The sequence below is a fragment of the Cucumis sativus genome, chromosome 3, assembly GCF_000004075.3.
Source record: "Cucumis sativus cultivar 9930 chromosome 3, Cucumber_9930_V3, whole genome shotgun sequence".
Taxonomy (NCBI): domain Eukaryota; kingdom Viridiplantae; phylum Streptophyta; class Magnoliopsida; order Cucurbitales; family Cucurbitaceae; genus Cucumis; species Cucumis sativus.
In genome coordinates, this window is record NC_026657.2 from 17,647,850 (window position 1) to 17,672,261 (window position 24,412).

Here is a 24,412-nt window from a genome sequence, read left to right on the forward strand (position 1 = left end):
TCTATTTTGATTTGCTACAGAATATGTAATTAATCTTTTTTTTTCTTCTTTCATTTTTCGTTTCTTATATTCTTTCTTCTTTTGTTTCGTAACATATATATTTTTTTCCTTAAAATTTTATTTATTCTTATGTTCTGTAGCATATATTTCGGTCATGTTCCTTCTATTTTGTTTAATTTTTTATTATACAGTTCATCTTTCTGTCATGTTCGACATAATTTTTTTATTAAATGTCCTGTTATTCGTATATACTATGATATACCACTGAATAGTAAATTTTGTGATTTATCACATATATACTATTGCATATATTCAATAATACATACCCATATTCTTTTTCATGTTCTGTAATTTTTTCTTATTATATATATATATAATCTGTATATTATATATATATCAATATATATACAGATTATATATTCATTCAGCTATTTATTTATTATTTTGTACATATATACTACTGAATAATTCATTCATATTTTGTGATTTATTATATATATACTACTGCATGTATTCCATAATACATCCATATGTTTTTTTTCTTCATGTTTTGTGATTTTTTCTTATTGCATTTATACACTACTGTATACACATATTATATATCCGATCAGTATTTTTTAAAAATTCATACATATATACTACTGCATAATACATATATTTTATATTATTTGTTACATATATACTACTTCATATATTCAATAATATATAAATGGTGTTATCTTCAATATACTCGATATATATACCCCTAATGTATTTCAAATACAAAATATAGATTCTTACTAACCTTAAATTTTTGTCAATTTTTTTCTCGAAATATCACTGTACTAGTTAGCCGCCGATGTTCTTCTTCTTCACCGCTTATACTTTCCCCAATCTTCTTTTATTCCTCGTCTTTTATGAAGAATTAATATTCAATGTATTCGAAGAATGAAATTTTTACTTTATTTTTTTTAATTTTCTAAACCGTAACTCACATCCCTGATTTTTCTCCTTGTCGGTCCACCTTATATAGACAAATTGATATAATAATAACTTTTCGTTCATAAAATATACACCATATTATTCAATATATACTATAATTGGATGAAATATATGAAAAACAATGAAAAAAAAAAAAAGAATGAACCAAGGGAGAGATTGGAAAGTGAGAGAGATCGAGAGAACTTTTTTTTTTGAACAAAATCATCAAAATAAAAATAATTAAGAGAAAATCCTTGTTAAAATATTACTATAACAAAATTAATCACTTAATCTATTTAAATAAGATATCTAATAAATATAAATATTAATCATGCTCCAATTTCTTTTTTCTACTTTTTAATTTATTATTAATAATAGAGATAGAATTACATCGGTCATTTAGATCTTTTTAAGAAATTTAAGTTAATATTGTAATATGTATACTATTTTAGGCATGTTAGTTAAACACTCTAGTTAATTAGGGTAGAATGCATTAGAGAACAAAAAAAATAAAATAGAGCAATGAGAAAAGTTATGATAAATGATGTGTGAAATTAAAAGGAAAAAAAAGAAGAAAAAGATAAAGAAAAAGAAGGTGAATTGCGTCTGTTGAAAGGTTTTGATGGAGGGTTTATGAGATGGAAACCGAAGGTAGTTTGGGAAGCCTGCTGAGATGGGCAGCCGATCATGGAATTTCAGATTCTGTAGATCAACCCACTTCACATTCTTGTTTGGGTCATTCTTTGTGCGTCTCTTTCTTCCCTGATACCGGCGGGTATGCTTTTATTTCTCGTTTTCTAGTTACATCACTCTTTTTCTCTTCTTTCGCCGCTTGTAAGTTGTTCATTTTGACGGATTGTTCTTCAGGAGAGGTTTGGCCGCTGTTCGTCAACTTAAGAAAGGAGAGTTAGTGCTGAGAGCTCCAAAATCTATCTTGTTGACCACCCAAAGTTTGTCGTTGGAAGATGAGAAGCTCGACATGGCTCTAAAGAGATACCCATCTCTTTCATCGACACAGGTTATTCCCTTGCTAACCTAATTTGCGCGAACTTTTGTTAGGAAGTAGGAGAGCTAGGAAGAAATTTGGGTGTTTAGGGCGCTAGGTTTAGTTATGATGTAACGACTACGTGCATGCATTACTTGAAAATAGATCTTTTGCAAATTCTAAAACAAAACATTATTAAATTACAAACGAAGTCCTTGCTAACCCTTAACTAATTAATCTTTTTTACGAGGAATTACAACTTTAGAAAAAAATGAAAGAATACAAGGGCATACAAATAAACCAAACCACAAATAACACCCCAACTAAAGGAAGGGGACTAACTGAAAAGGATATCACCTATGGAATAATTACAAAATGATCTTGAAATCGAAGTCTAAGGGGACACATGAAATCTAATCAAAGACCAAACCTCAATAAGATCCCTTTCCTTTCCCTACCACAAAACACACAATCATTCCTCTCCCTCCAAATGTCCCACAAGATAGCACGCACCCTAATGATCCATAGAAAACCTCCCTTGAGAAAGTGGATGGAGGTGAAACTCCTCGATGGTCATACGAACCCCTCTAAGATCAACATATCTCATGCCAAACTCCTAAAACAACATACTTCACAAAGCAAGCGCATAATGACAATCCCAAAAGAGGTGCCCAAGATCTTTCTTTGCCCTTCGACAAAGCAAGCAACAAAAAGGCCTAACAAGAGAAGATCTCCTCCTCACAAGCCCATCCACAGTGTTAATCCGACTCAACAGAACTTGCTAGGTGAAGAACCTATCTTTCATAGGAACCTTGGTCCTCCAAACCACATTAAAAACAGACCCCCTATAGGGGGAGAGATCCAATAACAAACTAAAGAAAGATTTACATAAGAATCCCTAACTTGGATGAGGACTCCAAACACAAACATCCCTCCTTCCCTCCTTAAGACTGACCCTTTCAACCAGAGAAAGAAGAGAGACCACCTCCGTCATTTTTCTATCGGTCAAATTACGACAGAACCAGAAAAAGAAGGATACATAATTATCGAACCTGACCAAAAAGTCCAATATTGTACAATTTTTTTGAATTGGATAAATGATAAAGATGCAGAAACAAGGAGCAAAGAGAAAGCATTGATCCTCCCAGAAAATCATGTCCTTATCCTCCCTCACAGAACAAGGGATGAAATGGGAAAAAAGAACTCAAGACAAACATCTTTCCAAGAATTGCGTTTTGTGCGTATAACCCCTTTCGTCAACCACTCAAAAGGATGGGTACCGTACTTACTCTCAATAATCCTATGCCATAAGTAGTCGGACACGAGGGGAAAGCGCCAAATCCACTTCGACAACAAGGCTCTGTTTCAGAGACTTAGATTACCGATCTCTAACCCCCCTGACCAACAGGGTGCCCCACTGCAATCCTATTAACCAGATGGGGGCCATGACCTTCCTCCACCCCTTCCAAGAAAATTTCTCATGTATTTTTCTAGGCTCTTGAACACTGACCTAGGAGCCCTGAAGAGAGACAAATAATAAACCAGAATCCCACTAAGCACAGACCTGATTAGGGTTAATCTACCAGCTCTTGAAAAGAACCCTCTTCCATACTGCCAGTCTCTTACGAATTTTATCATAAAGAGGATCTTAAAAAGTCAAAGCTTTCAGATTTCCACCAAGGGGAAGCCCAAGATACGTCGAAGGGAACAAGCCAACCTTACAAGCAAACATCTCAGCCCAACTTAGCAACTTAGCTTGATCAGTGTTAATACCAAAAATGGAATATTTTCTTCTGATAATTTTTAACCTGAATAGATCTTCAAAGAAAGCCACAATATGGTTGATAATAAGGAAGGACTCTCTTTTCCAGAACGAAGAAGCACAGTTATCATCCGCGAATTGAAGATGCGATAAGGCAACTTCATTCCTCCCACACTAAAAGGGTCAACAATATTCCTCCCACACTAAAAGGGTCAACAATGTTTCCTCCCACCCCTTCATAAATAATCCGACTTAAAACATCCACAACCAATAAAAACAGGGAGGGGATAGAGGATCCTTGTCTTAACTCTTTGGAGGCTTGAATAGGCCCTCTGGGGGTAGCATTGATGAGAATATAATGCTTCACATTCCTCACAACCCCCCACATCCACATTATCCATTTAGAGCCAAACCCTTTTTTAATTAGAACTCTATCCAAAAATCCCATTCCACATGATCGTATGCCTTTTCAAAATCAAGTTTAAGCAACACACCTCTTTTCCTAGATCTGTACTCCTCGATAGCTTCATTTGCAACAAGGACTTGATCCGGAATCTGCCTTCCTGCCACCAAGGCACCTTGGGCCTCAGAAATAGTAGATGACATAACTTTCCTTAAATGATTACCAAGAACCTTAGTCAAAATCTTATAAACACTGGCAACAAGCCTAATAGACCTAAAATCCTAACTCTGGCGCACTATCCTTTTTAGGAATCAAACATACGAAGGTTTCAACCAGCGAACTATTTAAACTCCTTAAACACTCCCTCTAAATCACCTTTGACCAGACTCCAACTGCCTTGATAGAGAGCCAAAGAAACGCCATCCGCCCATGGAGATTTGTTTAATCCTCATTCACCCTAGTTGAGATAGGGCTCCAATCAATACCTTCCACAAATGGTTTGACCCTAACTTCAGGGCTATAAAGATTTGAGAAGAACTTAATGATTTCCTCCTTAATAACCTTGCCATCTCTTGAAATCTCCCCATTGTCTAAACACAAAAGACCTATTTGGGTCCTGCATATAGTCAACTAATCATTTATGGCTATCTAATGAACAGTTTAACCTAACTTGACAAGCATTTGGTGGTTTGAAGGCACACAAAAAAAGTAGGGCACCTGTTGGCACTTGGTAACATAGTAGGAAACTCGTCGGTCTCCGATAACATACTAGGAAATTTGTTGGCCTCCAATAACATAGTAGTATAAGGAGGGTAAACCGTCTCCTCATAACTTATCTTAAAACATGCTTACTAAATACATCTCACAACATAAACCATATAAACATATATTAACAACCTCAAGCTCACAAGTGGCTCAACTCATAATAATTATCATGCTTCCCCGTATCAGTCAAACAGATCAACTAAATCATGTTGTCTAAATTGCCTCGCTCAAGGGAAGTTCCAGTAGTAGGGTTACTTATCTTGAAATTAGGTCCAAAAATATTATCACAACAATAACCTCCACCAAAAAAGTGTCGAATCAAACCTAGAACATGAATTTCAAACTTAGATTAAATATCTAGAGCCTAAGTCCAGTTGTGGATCTGACCAGAACCATCCAAACAATTTTTAACCAAAGTGTGGCTTGAACCAAAACATGTGCTACCAATCTCCTAAGTCAACCACGAACCAGCAACACCCACAAAACCAACCTTTCACTCCGCTGGACAGCACATTAAATCCCTCCAAAATTCCAATTTAAGACCAAACTAAGAATGATAAAGTGAGAATTAGCCCACAAGCTTTTTAAGTATTAAAAAATTATCAATAATAACCCAAACTTACCGAAACCTTGCTCGAACTAAAGGGACAGCAGTTCAATCTCTAACAAAAGCTACCAATTAACCTTCAAATATCATGGGAAACATGATTTTAAACCCACACATATAGTGGGTGTTCAAGAACCAACCGAGAATAAACAATAGCCAACACTTACTTCAAACCTCAAGATTCCGACGACTGGATGGAGGGAAACGTGGCTGAAGAGGATGTCGTTGATGACTGGCAGTTGAATGGCGCATCTGGGTAGCGGATCAATGGTGAAAACGAACTGCTGCACAAGAAGCTTCAGTTGATAGGTGCCTGGCACACACATTTTCCAATATGTGACTTAAAAGGATATAAATAATTACTTTTAAACCCTAATTTCTTTTAATAACGGAATAAATTTCCTCTTCCATGAACTAGATGTAAACATATTCATATACTTAAATCCAAATTTCTCTCCTAGGATGAGATAAATAAAGGAAATATACTACTTTCTTTTCCTTAGCCCATTTCGAAATAAAAAATAAATCCAACCTTCCAAATTAAATTAAATTTCTATTGTCTGAATTAATTCCATAACCTTTATAAAAAAACCCAATATTCAAATCCTTTTCACTTAATCTCTCCAAAAAAACCTTTATTATACCTATTTCAAAATTGAATCTAATTCAATTTTAACTCCGACGTTTAAAATATAACCAAATTTTGAAGGCAATGATTTTAAATTTTACCTAGGAAATTAGGGGATGTCACATATGAAGTCTGAAGTAAATATGTTGGAATTAGGAAGTTTATTTTTGGCTCCAACGCTTTTGTCTTGAACTTGATTCTTTATGGCATAGGATTATTGTAAGTAAGCATGACACCCATCCTTTTGAATGGACAGCGGTGGGGGTTAAAGGCACACACCAATGTCCTTGAAAGCATATGGCACAGACCGATATCCTTGAAAGCATATCTCCTTCGAGCTTCCTACTTTCTCTTGGTTTACTCGTTGCTTTGTGGGGGATGGTAAGGATACGTGCTTTTGGGAGGATCGGCGGGTGGGGGAAAATTCCATTTGTTCTTTATTTCCACATCTTTATTATTTATCTTCTTCCAAAAAAGGTATGATATTGGATCTTTTGGTTGGGTTCGAGAATCCCATGTTTATTTCTTTCGGGTTTGTCGTAATTTGACCATTAAAGAAACGATGGAGGTGACCTCTCTTCTTGCTTTGGTTGAGGGGTGTAGTTTTAGGGAGGGGAGAAGGGATGTTTGTGTTTTTTGGAATCGTAATCCAAGTTAGGGTTATCTGCATGGGTTTAGTCCTTTGTTAGATCCCTACCCCCCTAGGGAGTCGGTTTATGATGCGTTTGGAGGACTAAGGTTCCTAAGAAAGTTAGGTTATTTATCTGGCAAGTCTTGCTTGGTCGGGTTAACATTGTTGATAGGCTTCTTAGGAGTACTTTGCTTGTTAGACCTTTTTGTTGCATGCTTTGTCAGAAGGCAGAGGAAGATCTTGATCATCTTTTTTGGGATTGCCCTTATGTGGGCTGAGTGAATTTTCTTTTCAGGAGTTTGGTGATAGTTATGCCGGCCTTCAAAGTGTCAAAGCGACGATTGAGGAGTTCCTCCTCCATCCGTTCTTCAAAGACAAAAGGGGTTTTTTTTATGGCTGGCCGAGGTGTGTGCCTTTAACTAGGACATTTGGGGTAAGAGGAATGATTGGGTGTTTCTTGGTAGGGATTTGGTTGTTGGTTGGATTTCACGTGTTTCTTTGGGCTTTGATTTTGAAGACCTTTCGTAATTATTCAATTGGGCTTTGTTTTGGTGGGTTGGTTATTTTGTATGCTCTTGTATTCTTTCATTTGTTCTCAATTAAAGTTGTTTTCATAAAGAAAAACGAAAAAAGAGATTGAGTTCTTTGATAAAGATAGGTACGACCTGAGATGCACCTTAGTATTTTCTCTTTAAGAATTACAAGCCTGCAGCCACCTAAATGGAAAAAGAGGAGATCTTTATACATGAATGACCATAGTTATGCTTAAAGATGTTTTATATTCTATTCTATGTTAATGTTTAAATGTTCTTAGTGCAATTGGGACAGATTATCTAAAACCAAATGGATCCTTTTCAGCACATTGGGATAACCCAATATCCTCTTGGTCCATAACTTTTAGAAGCCTTCTTAAAGATAACGAGATTCTGGATTTTCAAAATTTGATGGCTCAACTGTCAATTCAAACCTTGATAGAAGGCCATGGTCTTTGGAAGCTTCTGGCAGTTTCTCGGTCAAATCTCTCACATAACACCTCTCAGCTTTATCTCTTTTGGATAGAGACCTCTAAAAGCTTTGTGGAATCTCATATTACACTTCTCGGCTTTATCTCTTTTGGATAGAGGCCTCTAAAAGATTTTTGGAAATCTAAATGCCCGAGAAGAGTAAACATTCTTATAACCCATGTTGGACTTCAAAACTGCTCTTTAGTCATGCAAAGAAAGTTACCAAACAGCTGCCTTTCACCCTCAATATGCCCACTGTGCAAGCAAGAAGGAGAAGATTTGCAGCATTTGTTCTTTTCCTGTTTCTATTCTGCTAATTGTTGGTGGAAGTTCTTCTCAATATTTGAAGTTGCGTGGGTTTTTAGAGAATCATTTAGCCTAAATGTACAGAAAGTTTTATGGGGCCCATTTTAAAGAAAGGAATGAGACTAATTGGGCAAATTTATCAAAGGTCGTGTTGGCAGAAATTTGGTTTGAACGAAATCAAAGGAGAGATGTATTGGTTAGACCTCTTTGAGATAGCTAATAGGAATGCTGCAGCTTGGTGTACTTTACGGATCATTGGAAGCCGCTTCATGACTCATGTTTTTGCAGCCATCGTTGAAAGCTCTTTGTCTTCACATCTTCAGGCCATTCGTGCCTCACTTGTGCCGTTTTCTTGTTTCTTATTTTAGTTGCTTTACAGCCCCTACTTGTTGGATTCTTGTAAGATCTTTTTATGTATCTTAGGCTGTATTTTTGTTGGATATGACTAGGGCGCTAGGGGGATGTAAACCTAGTTGAGATGTTGGGCTACGCCAGCTGATTCTTTGGTCTCTTTTTGTTTCGCTCTTTGTACGAACCTTTTGTACTTTGAGCTTTATTCTTATCAATAAAGAGGTTGGTTTCCTTTTCAGAAAGAAAAAACATCACATTTTCTCTTGTTAGTTCTAAAGGTGTACTGATATTAATTTCACAATCCCTCCCCCTACTCAAATGCAGAAGTTGACCTTTTGTTTGCTCTATGAGATCAGTAAAGGACCCAGTTCTTGGTGGTTTCCTTACTTAAAGCATTTGCCCCAGAGCTATGACATACTGGCAACTTTTGGAGAATTTGAAAAGCAAGCCCTGCAGGTTCAATTTTCCGTTTGTGGCAATTTGATTTATTTCTTAGGATCATATTCCTATTCGTGAATCATATTCAATGAGGATATTTTACATGTGTTTTTGACCTTTGTTTTATAATAAAATAGTTAAAGTCATTAGCAGGTTGATTATGCTATCTGGGCAACAGAGAAGGCTGCTTTGAAGTCTCGTACGGATTGGAGAGGAGTCGAAGGATTAATGCAAGAATCCAATATTAAAAGCCAACTCCAAACATTCAAGGCGTGGCTTTGGGCCTCTGCAACTGTAAGCACACTGGATTCATGCTAGAAGATTGTATATTGCATGGTTAGATTGGACCTGGATTTTAAAATTTATTTTTATTTTTGGTAAGAAACCAAACTTTTATTGAGAAAAAAAATGAGTGAAAGAGGGCCCCCAACTAACTTTGAAAAGAGTTCCAATCTAAGAAATTCCAAATTCTTAATTACGATATAGGATTAATAGACATTTTCTTATTAGTTATTACCAAAAACCTGGGCTTAGGTTTCAATTTTTTTTTAACAATTAATTAATTTGTTTGTTTGGTGAAAAATTTATGCATCATTTAAAGTTGGTTTAGCTGGAGGTCTCGTATGGGTAAATTATCCAAGACCACTATCCAAGGTCACTGCAAATATGCTTTTCTTATCGAGGAAAGATTCCACTAATTGACACCCAGTTGCTGATTATCTATCCTTCCATTACCCACTACCTTGTAATTGTAGTCCTGTACGCATTTCCCATTACCAGCCAGTAAGCATAATTTAGACTCCTATTCTATCTAATATGCTCTCTCTCCCATCCCACCTTGCTCTCCTCCTATAGTCCTATCCCCTTCACTTAAGGTTCCCCTTTAGGTATTCTTTGTCTCAAACTACTGTCACTGACCTTTCGTGATAGGACCTAATTATTGAAGTTGAGGGTGGATGGTTATAGATGAAGCAAACCAAAACTCTCTAGGATTGGAAAGGATAACTTTTCCTCCATCTCTCTCATCAATGGGGTCCTCTCGTGGATTAAAACTTGCTACATAGGCGTGCTCCTCCACTAGAACTCTATAGGGAGGATTATGTGTTTGCATTGAATAAATCTCGTATAGGAAATAGACTACTGTTGAGATCATTAAGCTGAACTCAAAGACACATTTTATTCCATGTAGGTGAGAATTATTGAGGTCAGTTCTTCTCCTTGTGAAAGATTACCTTGTGCCACCCTGCCTCTAATAGTTCATTGTTTTCCTTGACTTGTGAAGTGGAAGTTGCTTGCACAGAGGCTTTTGGATCGTCCCATACAAGAATACTTGGATGCTCCTTCAAGCACGGTTGCATTTTGTACTAAAATCCCTTCAAAGTCTCAATAGCTTTTTGTTGCCATAGAATAGAACTATAGAATTCATCCTCTTTTTTATGAATGTGAATTGTTGAGACTCGAGAACTTGTTTTGTAATTTTCTCTTACCCTTCTTTTGGAGGATATATTATTGACCTTACTTGTATCTATTTTTCTTATGGAAAAACAAGTCTTTGTTTGTCTTATGCATTGTATGATGAGTCTAAATGTGAGCATGGTTTGGTCCGATGTAAACTTTTTCAATCTTAACCTCAGTTTGTTGAATTCTTTTTTTTTTTTTTTTTTTTTTTTTTTTTTTTTTTTTGACGTTAGTAGCTAAAAACTAAAAGTATATGTTGCCCTTTGAGAGATATCATCTAGGACATTGTATGTACCATGGGATGAGGCCGGATGTTTATGTCCAGTTGGTGACCTGTTTAATTATGCTGCACCTGAAGGGGAATCCTTTAATGCTGTGGATGTTTTGTCCTTTCCATCACATGCTTCTTTGAATGATGAGTTAGAGTTACTTGAAGAGCAAAGAGATAGTCAATGGGCTTTGACAGATGGCGGATTTGAGGAAAATGCTTCTGCCTACTGCTTCTATGCTCGGGAAAGTTACAGGAAGGGAGAGCAGGTATTTTATATTTTCTTAGTGTCATTTATATATTTTGTACTCATATGGAAAGAGGAGTTAATGCAAAATACAATAAACAGAAGGTTAACATTTTATTTATGGAGTTTGATTTCTATTTGAAGAAGGTTGAAATTTGCATTAACATTTTTTATTTGTTCTCTGATGCATTCCTGTTAATCTGCACCTTGAGATTTCCATAATAAAACTCGAGATTATTTCTTCATGTCTCAAGGCCGAGATTGTTTCTTCATGTCTCAAGGCATGAATATCAATAAGTCCATTTTTAATTTGAAAAGAAAAATAAATGTTCTCTAAAAAATAATGCTTTGCACGAGTCACTAAAAAAGAATGTGTGTGTGGGTGAGTAACAATTGAAACCTTAAGAGGCCATGGGTTCAATCCATGGTAGGCATCTTTGATTTCCTACGAGTTTTCTTAACACCCAAATGTTGTAGGGTCAGACGGGTTGTCTTGTGAGATTAGTCGAGTTGCACGTAAGCTGACCCAGACACTCATGGATATCAGAAGAAAGTAACGATTAAAACATTTCTATTGTTTGCTGCAGGTTCTTTTAAGCTATGGTACATACACAAACTTAGAGCTTCTTGAATACTATGGGTTTCTTCTACAGGAAAATCCAAATGACAAAGTTTTTATTCCTATCGAACATGATATCTATGGTTCCAGTTCTTGGCCCAAGGAATCTCTTTATATTCATCAAAATGGAAACCCATCATTTGCTCTACTTTCTGCTCTGAGATTATGGGCAACCCATCCGAACAAGCGTAGAGGTGTCGGGCATCTTGCTTATGCCGGATCGCAACTCTCTGTCAAGAATGAAATATTAGTCATGCAGTGGTTATCCAAGAACTGCCATACTGTTTTAAACAATCTGCCAACATCAATTGAAGAAGACAATCAGCTTCTGTGCAATATCGCCAAAGTCCAAGACCTGCAGGTACCAAGGGAGCTCCAGAAGACATTGTTGACCTATGGAGGCGAGTTTTGTGCTTTCTTGGAAACCAATGGTGTGGTGAATAGAGATGAAGCAGAGTCACATTCATCCCAGAAACTAAAACGCTCTCTAGACAGATGGAAACTAGCAGTCCAGTGGAGGCTTTTGTACAAGAAGGCGTTGGTTGATTGCATAGGTTACTGCACCACAACTATTTGCTCTCTTTCTTCTTAATCTGGTTCAGGTTGTTATTTTCAGGTTTTAATTTAAATTAGCTATTTAATGAATTTTATAGGTAAAAAGATCAGAATGGTATGAGTACGATAGCATTGAACCGACTGCCTCCTTTTGCATTTGCTTTATGCTCCTAATTTGCCAACTACTTTATGTGAAAAAAAAAATCAGATTTTATGTAATTTATGTGAAAAGACACTTGCTTCTTTTGTACCTTGTTTTTTTATTCTTAATTTTGTAGTGTCAAAAATCTAAAATTTTGTTATTTTTAGTTTTGTATTCTTTATTCCAGTAAGGATGGTGTTGGGAGTAGGCTTTACGTCGTTTTGGAAAAAAAATGAAGTGATTGACGTTTATTTTAAACAATTTTGATCAAATGAATTTAAATAAAAATGATTATTTTTTACTCTTGTTTACCCAAATAGGTTCTCGAGTTTTTGGCTTGTAAGCATCTATTTGGAGCTAGAGAATAAAGTTTTATATTCCAAGGGATTCTTATGAAACTCTGATCATTCTCTTTTGATTCATCTCTGCATTCTCTTAAAATGAAAAGTTACTTTAAACTCATCAAGTAATATAACTGTACATCAATCTATGTGGACAGTGAATTCATGAAAGAGTATTTTGTTTAAAATAGTTTGGATGTAACTTCACTCATTCTAATTTTATTCTTTTTATGACTTGTTCAGTAGGAGTATTTTCATAATTCTGTTGTGCTTGATGCTGTGGCGTTCAAGTTTTATTAGGACATCTAGAATCTTACCATCAATAAATTAATTTTTTTGACTTGTGCTTTAGTTTAGCCATGGGAGTTCAAATTGACGAGAACATTTTAGATGTGATTGAATCATCCTATCTTGTGCTTCGAATCTTGGACAGAAGAACTTGTTTTTAAGTTAAGACAATTAGAAAAATTATTTCAATTTACTGGAAATTTCGTATTAACTATTCTCATAAAAAAAAAAAAAAATTGAAAAAACTGAGGTGAGACATTATGAAATATGGGTTAAGAAATATTGAAGTAGGAACTTTGAACTCAGGGACCTTTATGCATATCTTGTTTGCCTCTTCTTCAGTTGCCTTCTCCCTCCCATTAGTTTTGAGTGATTGATGTATTGATGAAGATTATAATTTAGTGAATTTTTTTAGACATTTGAAGTGATTCTTGTAGCGACTTCCAACTCTCTAAATTTTATAAATGGTCAACTCAAGCTATACTTTTTGACTTATGATCAAGTTTCATACTCTAAGTATGTATTACATAATATATAAAATAAAAAGTTACTAACCTTTACAATATGTTACAAATGCTTGTTAATTTTACTAAGTAAAGTATGACTTCGAACACACACTTAAATATTTGCATCTGCTAAATAATGCCCATATCTAAAAAAGTTTGTGTTGTATGGTTTTAGGCCTCAATTAAGGTATTCAAACTCCAAGTAGTTGTAAATCCTTTTCAAACTCATGAGAGTATTTTTATTGCAAGCAGCAACCATTCTGGTTAATTCAATAGAAAAGTTCTAAATATGACGACTAAAATGAATTTTTAAGTAAAATTTATGGGTCAAAGCAAAGCATTTAGAAGTATGATGATCAAACTAGAATTACTGAGGAAGTACAAATTTAAAAAACAATAATAAAAAAAGAAAGGATAAAAATGAACTATGGAAGTACAAGAAATAAAATAAGATTTAAGAACTCCTGTAAATAAAAGCGTTTAGATTGGGAAGACTTGTAATGTTATATTATAGACGCCATTCATTTTACCTTAACATCTCATATTCTAAGATATTTTCCTCTCCCCACTCTTCCCTTTCCTCCCTTTTCAATGTGATCATCCATTCCCTCTACTCTTAGCACTAAGCTTCACCCTTTCTTTTCTTTGGATCAACTTGGAACTTTTGGTGTCAAAAAAAACTTTTAGGATATTAACCAAATTTCAACCCTTCTTAGATTCCTTTTCAATGGCAACCCCTATGGCTCTAACAACAGAGATATCCAATTGTTGTCGCACAAGATGATTGACAGGTATATGATGAATATGGTCTGTCACTTAGGCTGACACTAATGTGGTTAGCTATTGTCACTGTTGATTTTGCTTGGCTACCTACCACGTGCTTATGAACCTAGCAAAAGACCCTTACTTAAGTCACCAAAATGGAGCAGCCCATGAACCCCCATTAGATAGACAGATAACAATCTTCATCTTCATCAGCATAAAATATGAAATCTATACAAAGAAGTATTATTTATTGATTGAAGAAAAAAAATGCCACATCTTGTCCAGATATATACAAATCTCTAAGAAATAGAAACCACCATGACTTCGGCAGGCTGTATTTTCAAGGGATTTATCAATCAAACAACATTCCTAAAGAATTTATGAATGATGAACCATTCCAAAACTATACAATATAATTTTTGTGGCCTGTCATTTATGAAATGAGTTTCTCTGAGTTATTGCATTAACCGGAGGGCGAAAAAAAACAAAGAATAATGGAACTCCTAATCTCAAGAAATCAACTAAGAAAAGCGAAAATGGGGTAGAATTCACCTCTCATCTTAAGAACGTCGTGTTAGAGAATCCTGGAAAACGAACTCTTCTACAAAGCATCATGGAATCTCAACTTCCTTCTGTTTCACAGCTTCTGATGAGATTCAATAAGTAAAGCATTAAGCATAATATGAATGGCAGCTTCATATACAACACCATCATAATGCATCCCGTCCACTGTGCATCGAACTCCACAATTCCAACTCAAAGTTTCAATGTCCAGCAACAAGAGGGGGCCACCAGACGAGCGCAGAAGCTTGCTATCGCCAAGAGCTGCATCATAAGCTGCCCTCATTGTATCAGTCATCTTCTTCCTCTTCTCCTCAGTGTTCAACATGGAGTTAATCAGCGTCGGCATTCCAATCCAGAACAGGTGTGGGGTTCTAATGGATACAGAACCCGTCAAAGGCCCGTCAGAACCAAGTTCTGGAGTCAATGGAATCAGTGAAACAACAGAACTTCTAAGTGATTCCAAAGAAAGTCCAAAATCCGATGCATTAGTAAAATGAAGCATATGCCATAATCCAGACCCCATGATTATAACATCAGGGTAGCTACGATTTTTCTTGAATTCCCCCATTAAATCAGTCAAATTAGAAGCATAAGGAGCCCAAATGAAATCCAATTTCATCCCAGTTTCACCAATCAGAATTTGGTAATTACTATGCCGTTTGAACAGATCGCCTCTAACAGCTTCCATTCTTTGAGAATCCAACGTCAAATCCAGCAGTGACAGTGCCATCAATCTCGCCTGTGAGTCACCGGCGACAACAACCCATGACCCATTAAGCAAATCAGCAACATCCGTGGGAGCCAATTTCTGAAAATCACAAGCAATAACAGGAGCAGATCTTCCCCATTTCCACGATTTCTCATAATTAACAGAGTTATTACTCAAAGGGTTAAATCCATCGCTCTGTTTGACATCCCACACAATTTCATGTAACTGAGAAACACAAGAGGCTCGACTATCGAAAACAACAACAGAAGAAACAGTGGTAACGAAATCAGAAACCGAAGGGATGTAAGGAGTGAGATGAACACCGATTGCGAGTGTAATGAAAAGCGCACCGCTGAAGAACAGCATCTTATTACGGCTTAAATGCCATCCAGCCATTCCCATCGGCACAAACAACACAATACACGCAGCCAAAATACCCAATTGAACACCGCCTAACATAATAAAACCCCAATTTCCAACTTCCCCTCTACAAAAATCCCGTCGACAGAACCAAATGATCTGATTTCAGAGACGGATTTTGATGGAAAAACGGAGTTTTGGGATGTGGGTATTTCCGGGTATGTTGTGTTCATTAAGAATCTTTGATTCCTTTGTTAGGGAGATCTATATAATAGGTCGAGAGATTGAGAGAGGTTGGTGGGGAGGTTTTTGGCTTGAAAAATAAGGAACCTATCAATTTAGGAGAACAAAAAATTACATACCGTCGTCGGTTCTGATCCAAAGAGGGGTTTATTGAGAAAGTTCGTCGGTGGCCGGTGGTCTCGCCGGAAGGTAGTAGCAGCTTATAAACTCCGGTGGTGGGGGGTTTTAATTAGAAAAGAATGCTAAGAAGGCTTTAATACGAAGGGAAGTTTAAAGAAAAAATTCTTTGTTGCATTAAATTATCTGTTTATTTAATTTTCAGGTATTCTTTTCTGTTTTGCCCCAATTCAAGTTCTCTTTTTCTACCAACTTTACCCTTTACCTCCCTTACTTTCGTTAAATTATAAATTTAACCAAATGGGTTTAGTTTAGTTTTGATAAATAAAGATATTAATTACTATTTTCAAGTCAATTCATTTTTTTTAGAAAAAAAAAACAAACAAATAATTTGAGTATAGTCTGATAGATGCAGAGTGCTAATTACTATTTAAAAGTCCATGTTGAACTCAAAAAGAAAAATAAATGGTATAGTTTGGTGGATACAATTACTAATCATGGTTTAAAAGTCGATTATTGAACTTAAAAGGATGTTTTGTTTTTCAAACCTAATTATTTTTATGGTTAAGATTACATTAGTTTTTTCTAAGTCTTTCATGTCAAAATTTGCACTCGCATTAATTTTATATCATTTATGACATGCAAGTTTGATCTAAAGATAAACATATCATCTACATATAAGCATATACTAGTGTATAAACTATCTTCAAACTTACCGTTAATGCATTTGTCACTTCCATTAACTTTGAATCCTTTATAAATGATTAGATTATCAAATTTCTCTTGTCATTGCTTAGGAGCTTGTTTCAAAACATTAAGAGATTTATCTACTTTACAATCTTTGTTCTCTTGACCATAAACTATAAAAAACTTCAGGTTGTTCCATGTAAATATTTTCTTCTAATTCACTATTTAGAAAAACGATTTTTACATCCATTTGATGTACTAAAGATTATTTAGGACTGCCATAGAAATCAACACTCAAATTGAGATGTTTTGAGTCATTAGGGAGAAGGTGTCAAAGAAGTCTACATATTCTCTTTGTCTAAAACCTTTAGTTACAAGTTTGCCTTGTATTTGTTTATTGTTCTATCAGGTTTGAGTTTCTTCCTTAGAACCAATTTGCATCCTATTGATTTGCAACCGGTGGGTAAGCCTACTAAGAGTCAAGGTTTATTTGATTCAAGAGAATCCATTTCATAGTTAATAACTTATTGCCATAATTGGCATTTACTTAGGACATGGCTTCTTTTAGACTTTTAAGATTTTCTTTTGCATTGTAGGTTTCAAAGTCATTTCCAAAATCTATAATGGTACGAATTCTCTTGCTCGTTTTGGGCTCTAGTTCTACTTCCTCATTTGAAGTTTGATTTCTAACTAAAGGTAGAATACTAGAACTCGAGCCTCCATTAGTTAGACTATTAGAACTTGAGTTCCCACTATTTCTTGATTTGAAGAAAAATCTATCTTAAAAAAAGTCAGCGTTATTTGATTTTATAGTCATTTCATTTACTAGGTCATAGAACCTATAGACTTTACTATTTACTGCATACTCTATAAAGACACATTCATATGCTTCACTAACAAGCTATCTTCTTTTAGGATATGGAATTAACATAGGCTAAGCACCCCTAAGTTCTTAAATATGACAAGTTTGGTTTCTTATTCTTTAAAACTTCATAGAATGAAGTTGTATTTTTAGATTTTGGAATTCTATTAAGAACATAACACATGTTTTGAATAATTTCACTCCGCCAATATGGGACAACTTCTAAATTAAGTAAACTAGCAGCTACTAATTCAAAAAAAGTTCTACTTTTTCTTTTGACTCTATCATTCATTTTGGGAGAATAGAGTGATGTTTTCTCACGTATTATTCCATGTGTGCTATAGAAGTTATTAAAATTACTAAATCATATTCAATTCCCCTATAAGTCTCTTGATTTTTCAATTAAATTGATTTTCTAATTAAGTTACAAACAACTTCAACATGTAAAATGTTGGAATTTATGTCCTAATACTCATAGTATGTAACTTAAAATCATATTCGATTCAATAAAGTTTTTATTGAGGAATTATAAGTGAAATTGAATACTATAATCTTGAATCCAATAAACTAAGGTCCCGAGGCTATCTTGGGTAAACTTAAACTTTATGTAGAGACATAAACATGGATCAAGTTTCAATATATAATCTAAACGATCTATAGTATATGAATTAGGTTATGCGACTTATTCTTATTCTAGGGATAATATGGATGCAACCCCTTTGTAGCTAGTACAAACGATGTGACATTGTTCATGTAGATATATGAAAGTGGGGGCATCCTATATAAAGAGTTTACATAATACTAAACCATGAAATAGTTATTTTTACGTTATAATATCGTTTACTGTTCAAAATTGACTATTTTGATTGTTGATGACCTAAGTAACTTAATCTTAATCCTGAGCTCACTATGAACTCATATTCACATGGGATTATCCTTAGATTTGCATAGGTGAAGGCAACTCATCAGCACTGGTCCAATAAGCTTTTTATTTCAAGGACTAGGTGGATAACTTGGAACATAAGCTGCAAGATGGAATTCACTTATGATTGCTTTAGAGTTAGTAGATATGTCATTCTCTTAATGATTGATTCAGGTCTTAAACAAGGGGTCTCACCCTCTTATTGGCCCGAGAGGTATTCAAATTATAGGTTAGACCTTAAACCAATTGTTCGATAGTGGATCAGTGAGACTTAAGGAACAAGATGTAATCTCGAAAGTAAAACAATAATTTTGGTCCAATTGAGATTACGAACCACTTGTGAAGAGTTAACTTACTAATCATGGTTATATCAGATGAACATAAATATATTTATAGTGAGGGGAGTTAAACTACAAAACTTTATTGGAATGACTCATTGGTTAACGAATAATGATTAACTTAACCTAAAAGGATTTAGCAAGTTAATCTCGAACCATTGAAGTTCATAATATATAGGTCCATTAGGTTTCTATGCTAGCTCAAATAGAATTAACTTAGAACAGTATGTTGGATTAGTTCAAAAGAGCGAATTAGGTCAAGAGAAAGAAATCGACAAGTATATGTGATACAGTGATTAGTTATTCAGTTTAGAAAAGCTTTATATTTAAATATTAAAAATATGAATGTGGATTCGTATTTAGAAGCTTGAAAACGATGGAAATGATCAAAGTTATAAAAAGTCAATGGGTTGACTTTTGACGTTGAAAAGTCAAACTTTGATTGACAATATATTCAAATGTTATTTGAATTTTTAAAAAAATAAATGCAGATTCATGCTTGAAAGGTCAACATTAGTTAGGACGGACAAAATGGTAAAATAATTCAAAATATTGACTTTTGACTTTAATTTAAATGGTGAAATGACCATTTTACCCTTTGACTAAAATTAGTGGAAAAATCTAACATTTTGTTGGATAATCCCACTAACTCTTAGCGGGTTAGGTAGAGCTTCTTGGTGATGACACCAAACTGACTAAGGGATATTGAAATGTTGCATAATTCCGCTAATTCATTAATGGGCTAAGTGAAAGCTCATGGTGATGACACCAAGGCTACTAACTCAGTAAAGGGCCGTTTGGAGGAGGGAAAGGAAAGGAAAGGAGTCCTTTCCTTGTTTGGCCCACATATTGAGGGGATGAGGGGGGAGTAATACAAATAATCCCCATTTCCCCCTCATTTATTCCCCCTCTTGCCCCACTTAATCCCTTCAATTTCTGAACATAATTCTTTTTTTTATTCTTCTCTTTTCTCATTTATTTCTTCTCTTTCTTCTTATCACAACCAAACGAATTACCACAATCATTCTCTCTTCTTCTTCATTCTCTGTGCATCTGCTTCGTCTTCTTCATTCGACCAACCGCTAGTTATCTCTCCTTCTTTACACTTTTCCTCTCACGCATTTGCCCAAATCTATTTCCCCAAAATTGATTTCTTTCTCAACCCATTTCCCTAGATCTTACGGTTTTTTTACCATCTTCGACGCTCACCTAGCTTTTCTCTACCGTTTAACATAATCTTTTTCACGGTACTTTCATCTACACCGATGTCTTAAACCTTACATTTTTTTCTCTGTTGTCTGTCAGTCTCCGTTGTCCCCGTGGGTGTCGGTTTCATTGACGAGCCACGTTTAGAAATAAACGATGGCCTCTGATACCTTATCTCCGGTCGGGCGTTTATTGACTTTGTGGTTGCTTCCTTGCATGGCCTGTCCTAGGGACTTGCCGCTCGAAGGTTATTCATTGTATTTTCCTTGCCACTCGATTAACCCTCTTGTCATGACGACCTTCCCTCCACTAACAAGTGACAGATACTAATTGAGGGTTGTGGCTTCGGTGGTTCCAAGCTAGGTAAGGACTAAGGTAAACTCTTTTCTTTCTTGACGTCTACCGATGATGAGTATTATTTTCTGATTCACATATTGTTATCATTGCATATTTTTCCTCATGTTCTTTGTGTTCTCCATTATATTTTGTTTGTTTTTGCTATGTTGTTGTTATGGTTCTTTCTTTTACTGTCGAGGATAGTGCATATTGTTCATGTTCTTGTTCTTCTTCTTGTTCATGTTCTCGTTCTCTGTGTTTTCTATTTTATTGGACTTTATGTGTGTACAAAATGGAAAAAAAAACAAAAAATAATACAGTTTTTTACTGACCTTCTGTTGTTGGATTGCTATATGTTTCCATTCCTCTTTGTTTGGCCGTGGACTATATTAATTTATTTCACTTCTTGGCAGCATAGAATGGAAAAAAATTGAAAAACTTATGTGCAGCCTGTCCTTTGCTATTTTTTTGTTTTCATATTCATTTGGCCATGGACTATATTTGTTCTATTGGTATTTGTACAAAAAAAAAAAAAAGGTAGTCTCTCTGTCCTTTTATTGCACTATCTCTATCTGACTTCGGTGGTCCACCCGTGAATGCTTTGTTGATCATCTCCATCTGTTTGTTGTCCCCTCAACACATCACATTGCACAGTCATGTTAACTTCTTAGTTGGGTTGTTGGTTGAATCATTAAATTTGTCATTCTCTTCCTACATATACTTGGTCCCTCTTCTTTACTTCATGTGGTTTGTTTATGTTGTTCCATTGGTGTGCATCATTCAGTTTCCCATTACAGTATGTTGCATAACATTTTATCCATGTCTTTCATATCATCGCATTTGATATGAATTCAATGTCCTTTATATCACCACATTTTATCAAGTATGTAGTCATTGGATCCATATTGCCCTATTTGATGATATTTTATTTTTCTATGATGTTCGATTTCATATCGTTGAATGAACTTTGGTTCTCTGAGGCAGACAAAACAAATTTGCTTTCATTTCGAATATTTTGTTCCTTTTACTTGTTAACTGTTTCATTTGGCCACTGTTCGTAAGTGTCGTTAGGTTAAATGTAAAAGGTATGCTCGCACCCTATTTTCTATACAATTTTTTCGGTCATACAATTGAATACATGTTGTCCTTATGTACGTTTCATATTTGTTAATTGCAGTGTGCTCCAGTACGTAGATTACTATTTCGAGGTACTAGAAAATCTACATATTCAACAAACGTAGGTCATTCTCTATTGCATGTATATGTATTATGTTTAATACGTACCATGTAAGAAAACTTCATATAACTCTTTTTATAATGGGACATTCGTTTGACATGGCATAAACCGAAGTTTTGTGGAAAGTAATTATTTTTCTTTGTTAGGATGTATTTGATATTTTAGTTTCTAATAATTATCAAGTTTCACATGCTCGTTTTTTTTTTTTTTTTTCGTTTACGACACACTATTGCAACACTACTTCAAGCTAAAATAAATTGATGCACATCTTCTTCTAGTTACTTAGTTCACTTTGAAAAAAATGACAATGACATAAATAAGACGTTTTAAAACCACTAAACTTATTTAGACGAAATAAATTTACAATACAACAATTGGTATTACAAAACTTTTATTATATACTGAGAAAATTAGCGACTTAATTTCATATAAACAACATAGATTTTGTAACCCTACAAACATATTTTGTAATCATATAAATATTCAGTGGTTACGCTTCTGAAGTGCAAACTAAACGATTAAGGAAAATTTTCAAAGATTACAGTTTAGGATGAAAACTGTAGAACCGAAATTAGTATAGTATAACAAATAGGGCAGAAGACCTTCCAACGATGTATACAACGCATTCATCACAAGCACATTCCAACATTGCTTTTGTAAATGGAATGAACATGTTTTCCACTTACTAAGAACGATACGTACCATGTAGTAAACAAAAGCAAATTTTTGGAGTCCATCTAACAAAAGTATTTACCAGGGTGGCCTTTAGCATACCTTGCAATGGATCCAAACAAACTGGCCAATGTTTTGACTACCTTCACAATGGTGCAACGTCAAATTATATACTGGCGTTTGAGGCATTTTTCAATGACCACAAGAGGATTCCCCAAGTTCCATGTCACACTAAGCATAGGATTAGGCAGATTGCGTATTTTCACATGATACACATGTCTGACCTTGTATGTCAACAAAGTACACGCAAAGATTGACATTATTTCTCAATTTTGTGTCATCTGTTGCAGACAACGTCGACGAAAGTCATGGACGTTGAGGAGACAGTTTCGTAACATTTCAACCTAGTCCTTATGGTCATGCTTACTTTATACGATGAGTTGTTAGCGAAACCACATCCTGTCACAAGTTCCTGCACATATTTTAGGTGGCGGTGTTTCGAGGTTAGGTGTTTGGAATTTGGTTCAGTTATATATATCGACTTTATCCCATTTCCTATTGGCCATTAATTATGCAATGCAGAATTGCCTTGGTGCCCTTGATGGCACATACATCAAAGTGAACGTGTCAGCAAGTGATCAGCCTATATATCGAACACAGAAGAATGAAGTGATGATGAACATCCTCGGTGTATGCAACACAAAAGGGGGCTTCATTTTCGTCTCATCAGGCTAGAAAGGATCCGTAGCGGACACCCATATTCTGCACGATGCAATTTCACAACCCAATGGACTAAGGGTTCCCAAGGGTAACATCAACTATGTCTATAAACTACAACATTCCTATTTCTTTTCTAATACCAAAAATTTAGGAAAAAAAAAAACTAAATTACAAATCACACCAGGGTACTATTACCTGTGCGACGCGAGCTACCCCAAATGCGAAGAGTTTTCTTGCACCGTATAGAGGCCAACGATACCAACTGCAAGAGTGGCGTGACGCCGAAAATGCTTTAACTACAGCAAAAGAGTTTTTCAACATGAAACATTTATCTGCACGTAATGTTATTGAACGAGTGTTTAGTCTTTTGAAGATTCAGGGCAATACTTCGTGGAAAGTCGTACTACCTTGTTTAGGTTTAGTGTCGCAATATTATAGTCTGTTGTTTACTCCACAATTTAATAAATCAAGAGATAACGAACGTCGACATGCTAGATGACAACGACTAGGGTGACTCAAACTACGCAACGCCTAGAGGTGACGACATCAACTACATTGAGTCCTTAAATGAATGGACTCAATGGAGGGATGGCCTTGTTGAGTCGGTGTTCAATGAATGGAACGACTAGTACGTCACAGTTAGTTGTAGGACAAGCACGTGATAAAAGATTGTGTAAAAATTGTATTTTTGCTATAGTCTGATTTTTTTATTTCGTTTATGTTATATGTACTCTTATAATACAAATGATAAGATTAATATTTGGTGTGTTCATGTTTTCGTGTATGCACGTGTTTTTTCATTTTTGTTTGTCAGCATGGCCAGTTTGTCGAGAAATCCAAAGCACCTATGGACGAGGGTGAAGGAGTCCTGCCTCGTTGGATGTCTTGTGGACCTGGTAAATGAAGGAGGGTGGAGGTCGGACAACGGGACCTTTCGATCCGATTACCTAACACAGTTGGTAAGAATGCTATCTGAGAGAATGTCTGGGTGCAGATTGATGTCCACGACTATTATCGAAAGCATAATAAAGTTACTTAGAAGAACATTCCAGTCATTCACTGAAATGTGTGGTCCCGCGTACAATGAATTCGACTAAAATGACAAGTTGAAGTGCATCGTTGCCGAGAAGGACGTCTTCGATACTTGGGTCCAGGTAAGAAGAAAACATATTCATGTGTTTACAACAATTTTTTCAATATTAACGCGTAGTTTAATCTTTCCATAGACACATCCTACAGTGAAAGGCCTACTGAACAAACCTTTTTCGCAAAACGACGAATTGTCGTACGTATTCAAGAAATATTGCGCTACAGGGGCACGTGTAGAGACCTTCATAGATATCGAACCTAATGAGCCAACCGACAGCAATGGAGTATGATCGAACAACGACCTTGATATGGAGTTCCTAA

At 35.4% G+C, this 24,412-nt stretch overlaps 2 protein-coding genes and 1 long non-coding RNA gene across 7 annotated transcripts; 2 read left to right on the plus strand and 1 right to left on the minus strand.

The window, feature by feature from the left end:
• Nucleotides 1-1,502: 1,502 nt before the first annotated feature.
• Nucleotides 1,503-12,237, plus strand: LOC101220768 (protein SET DOMAIN GROUP 40). 4 transcript variants are annotated; one of them, XM_031883479.1, is made up of 7 exons: nucleotides 1,503-1,735; nucleotides 1,828-1,978; nucleotides 6,367-6,491; nucleotides 8,759-8,858; nucleotides 8,991-9,134; nucleotides 10,569-10,835; nucleotides 11,401-12,237. In XM_031883479.1, the coding sequence occupies exons 1-7, from the start codon at nucleotides 1,599-1,601 to the stop codon at nucleotides 12,022-12,024; spliced, it is 1,548 nt and encodes a 515-aa protein (XP_031739339.1). In that variant the 5' UTR covers nucleotides 1,503-1,598; the 3' UTR covers nucleotides 12,025-12,237. The 4 variants fall into 4 exon arrangements, with proteins under 4 accessions (XP_031739339.1, XP_031739340.1, XP_031739341.1 ...); XM_031883480.1 differs by having other exon boundaries at nucleotides 1,504-1,735; nucleotides 8,994-9,134; XM_031883481.1 differs by lacking the exon at nucleotides 6,367-6,491 and having other exon boundaries at nucleotides 1,507-1,735; nucleotides 8,727-8,858.
• A 2,021-nt stretch (nucleotides 12,238-14,258) lies between these two features.
• On the minus strand, nucleotides 14,259-16,238 carry LOC101220526. Its single transcript, XM_004145795.3, has one exon. The coding sequence runs from the start codon at nucleotides 15,759-15,761 to the stop codon at nucleotides 14,667-14,669; it is 1,095 nt and encodes a 364-aa protein (XP_004145843.1). The 5' UTR covers nucleotides 15,762-16,238; the 3' UTR covers nucleotides 14,259-14,666.
• A 3,485-nt stretch (nucleotides 16,239-19,723) lies between these two features.
• LOC116402728 lies at nucleotides 19,724-21,800 on the plus strand. Of its 2 annotated transcripts, none has more exons than XR_004215305.1 (2): nucleotides 19,724-20,412; nucleotides 21,551-21,800. It is a non-coding gene; the product is annotated as an uncharacterized LOC116402728 (long non-coding RNA). The 2 variants fall into 2 exon arrangements; XR_004215306.1 differs by having other exon boundaries at nucleotides 19,724-20,400.
• Nucleotides 21,801-24,412: the final 2,612 nt, after the last annotated feature.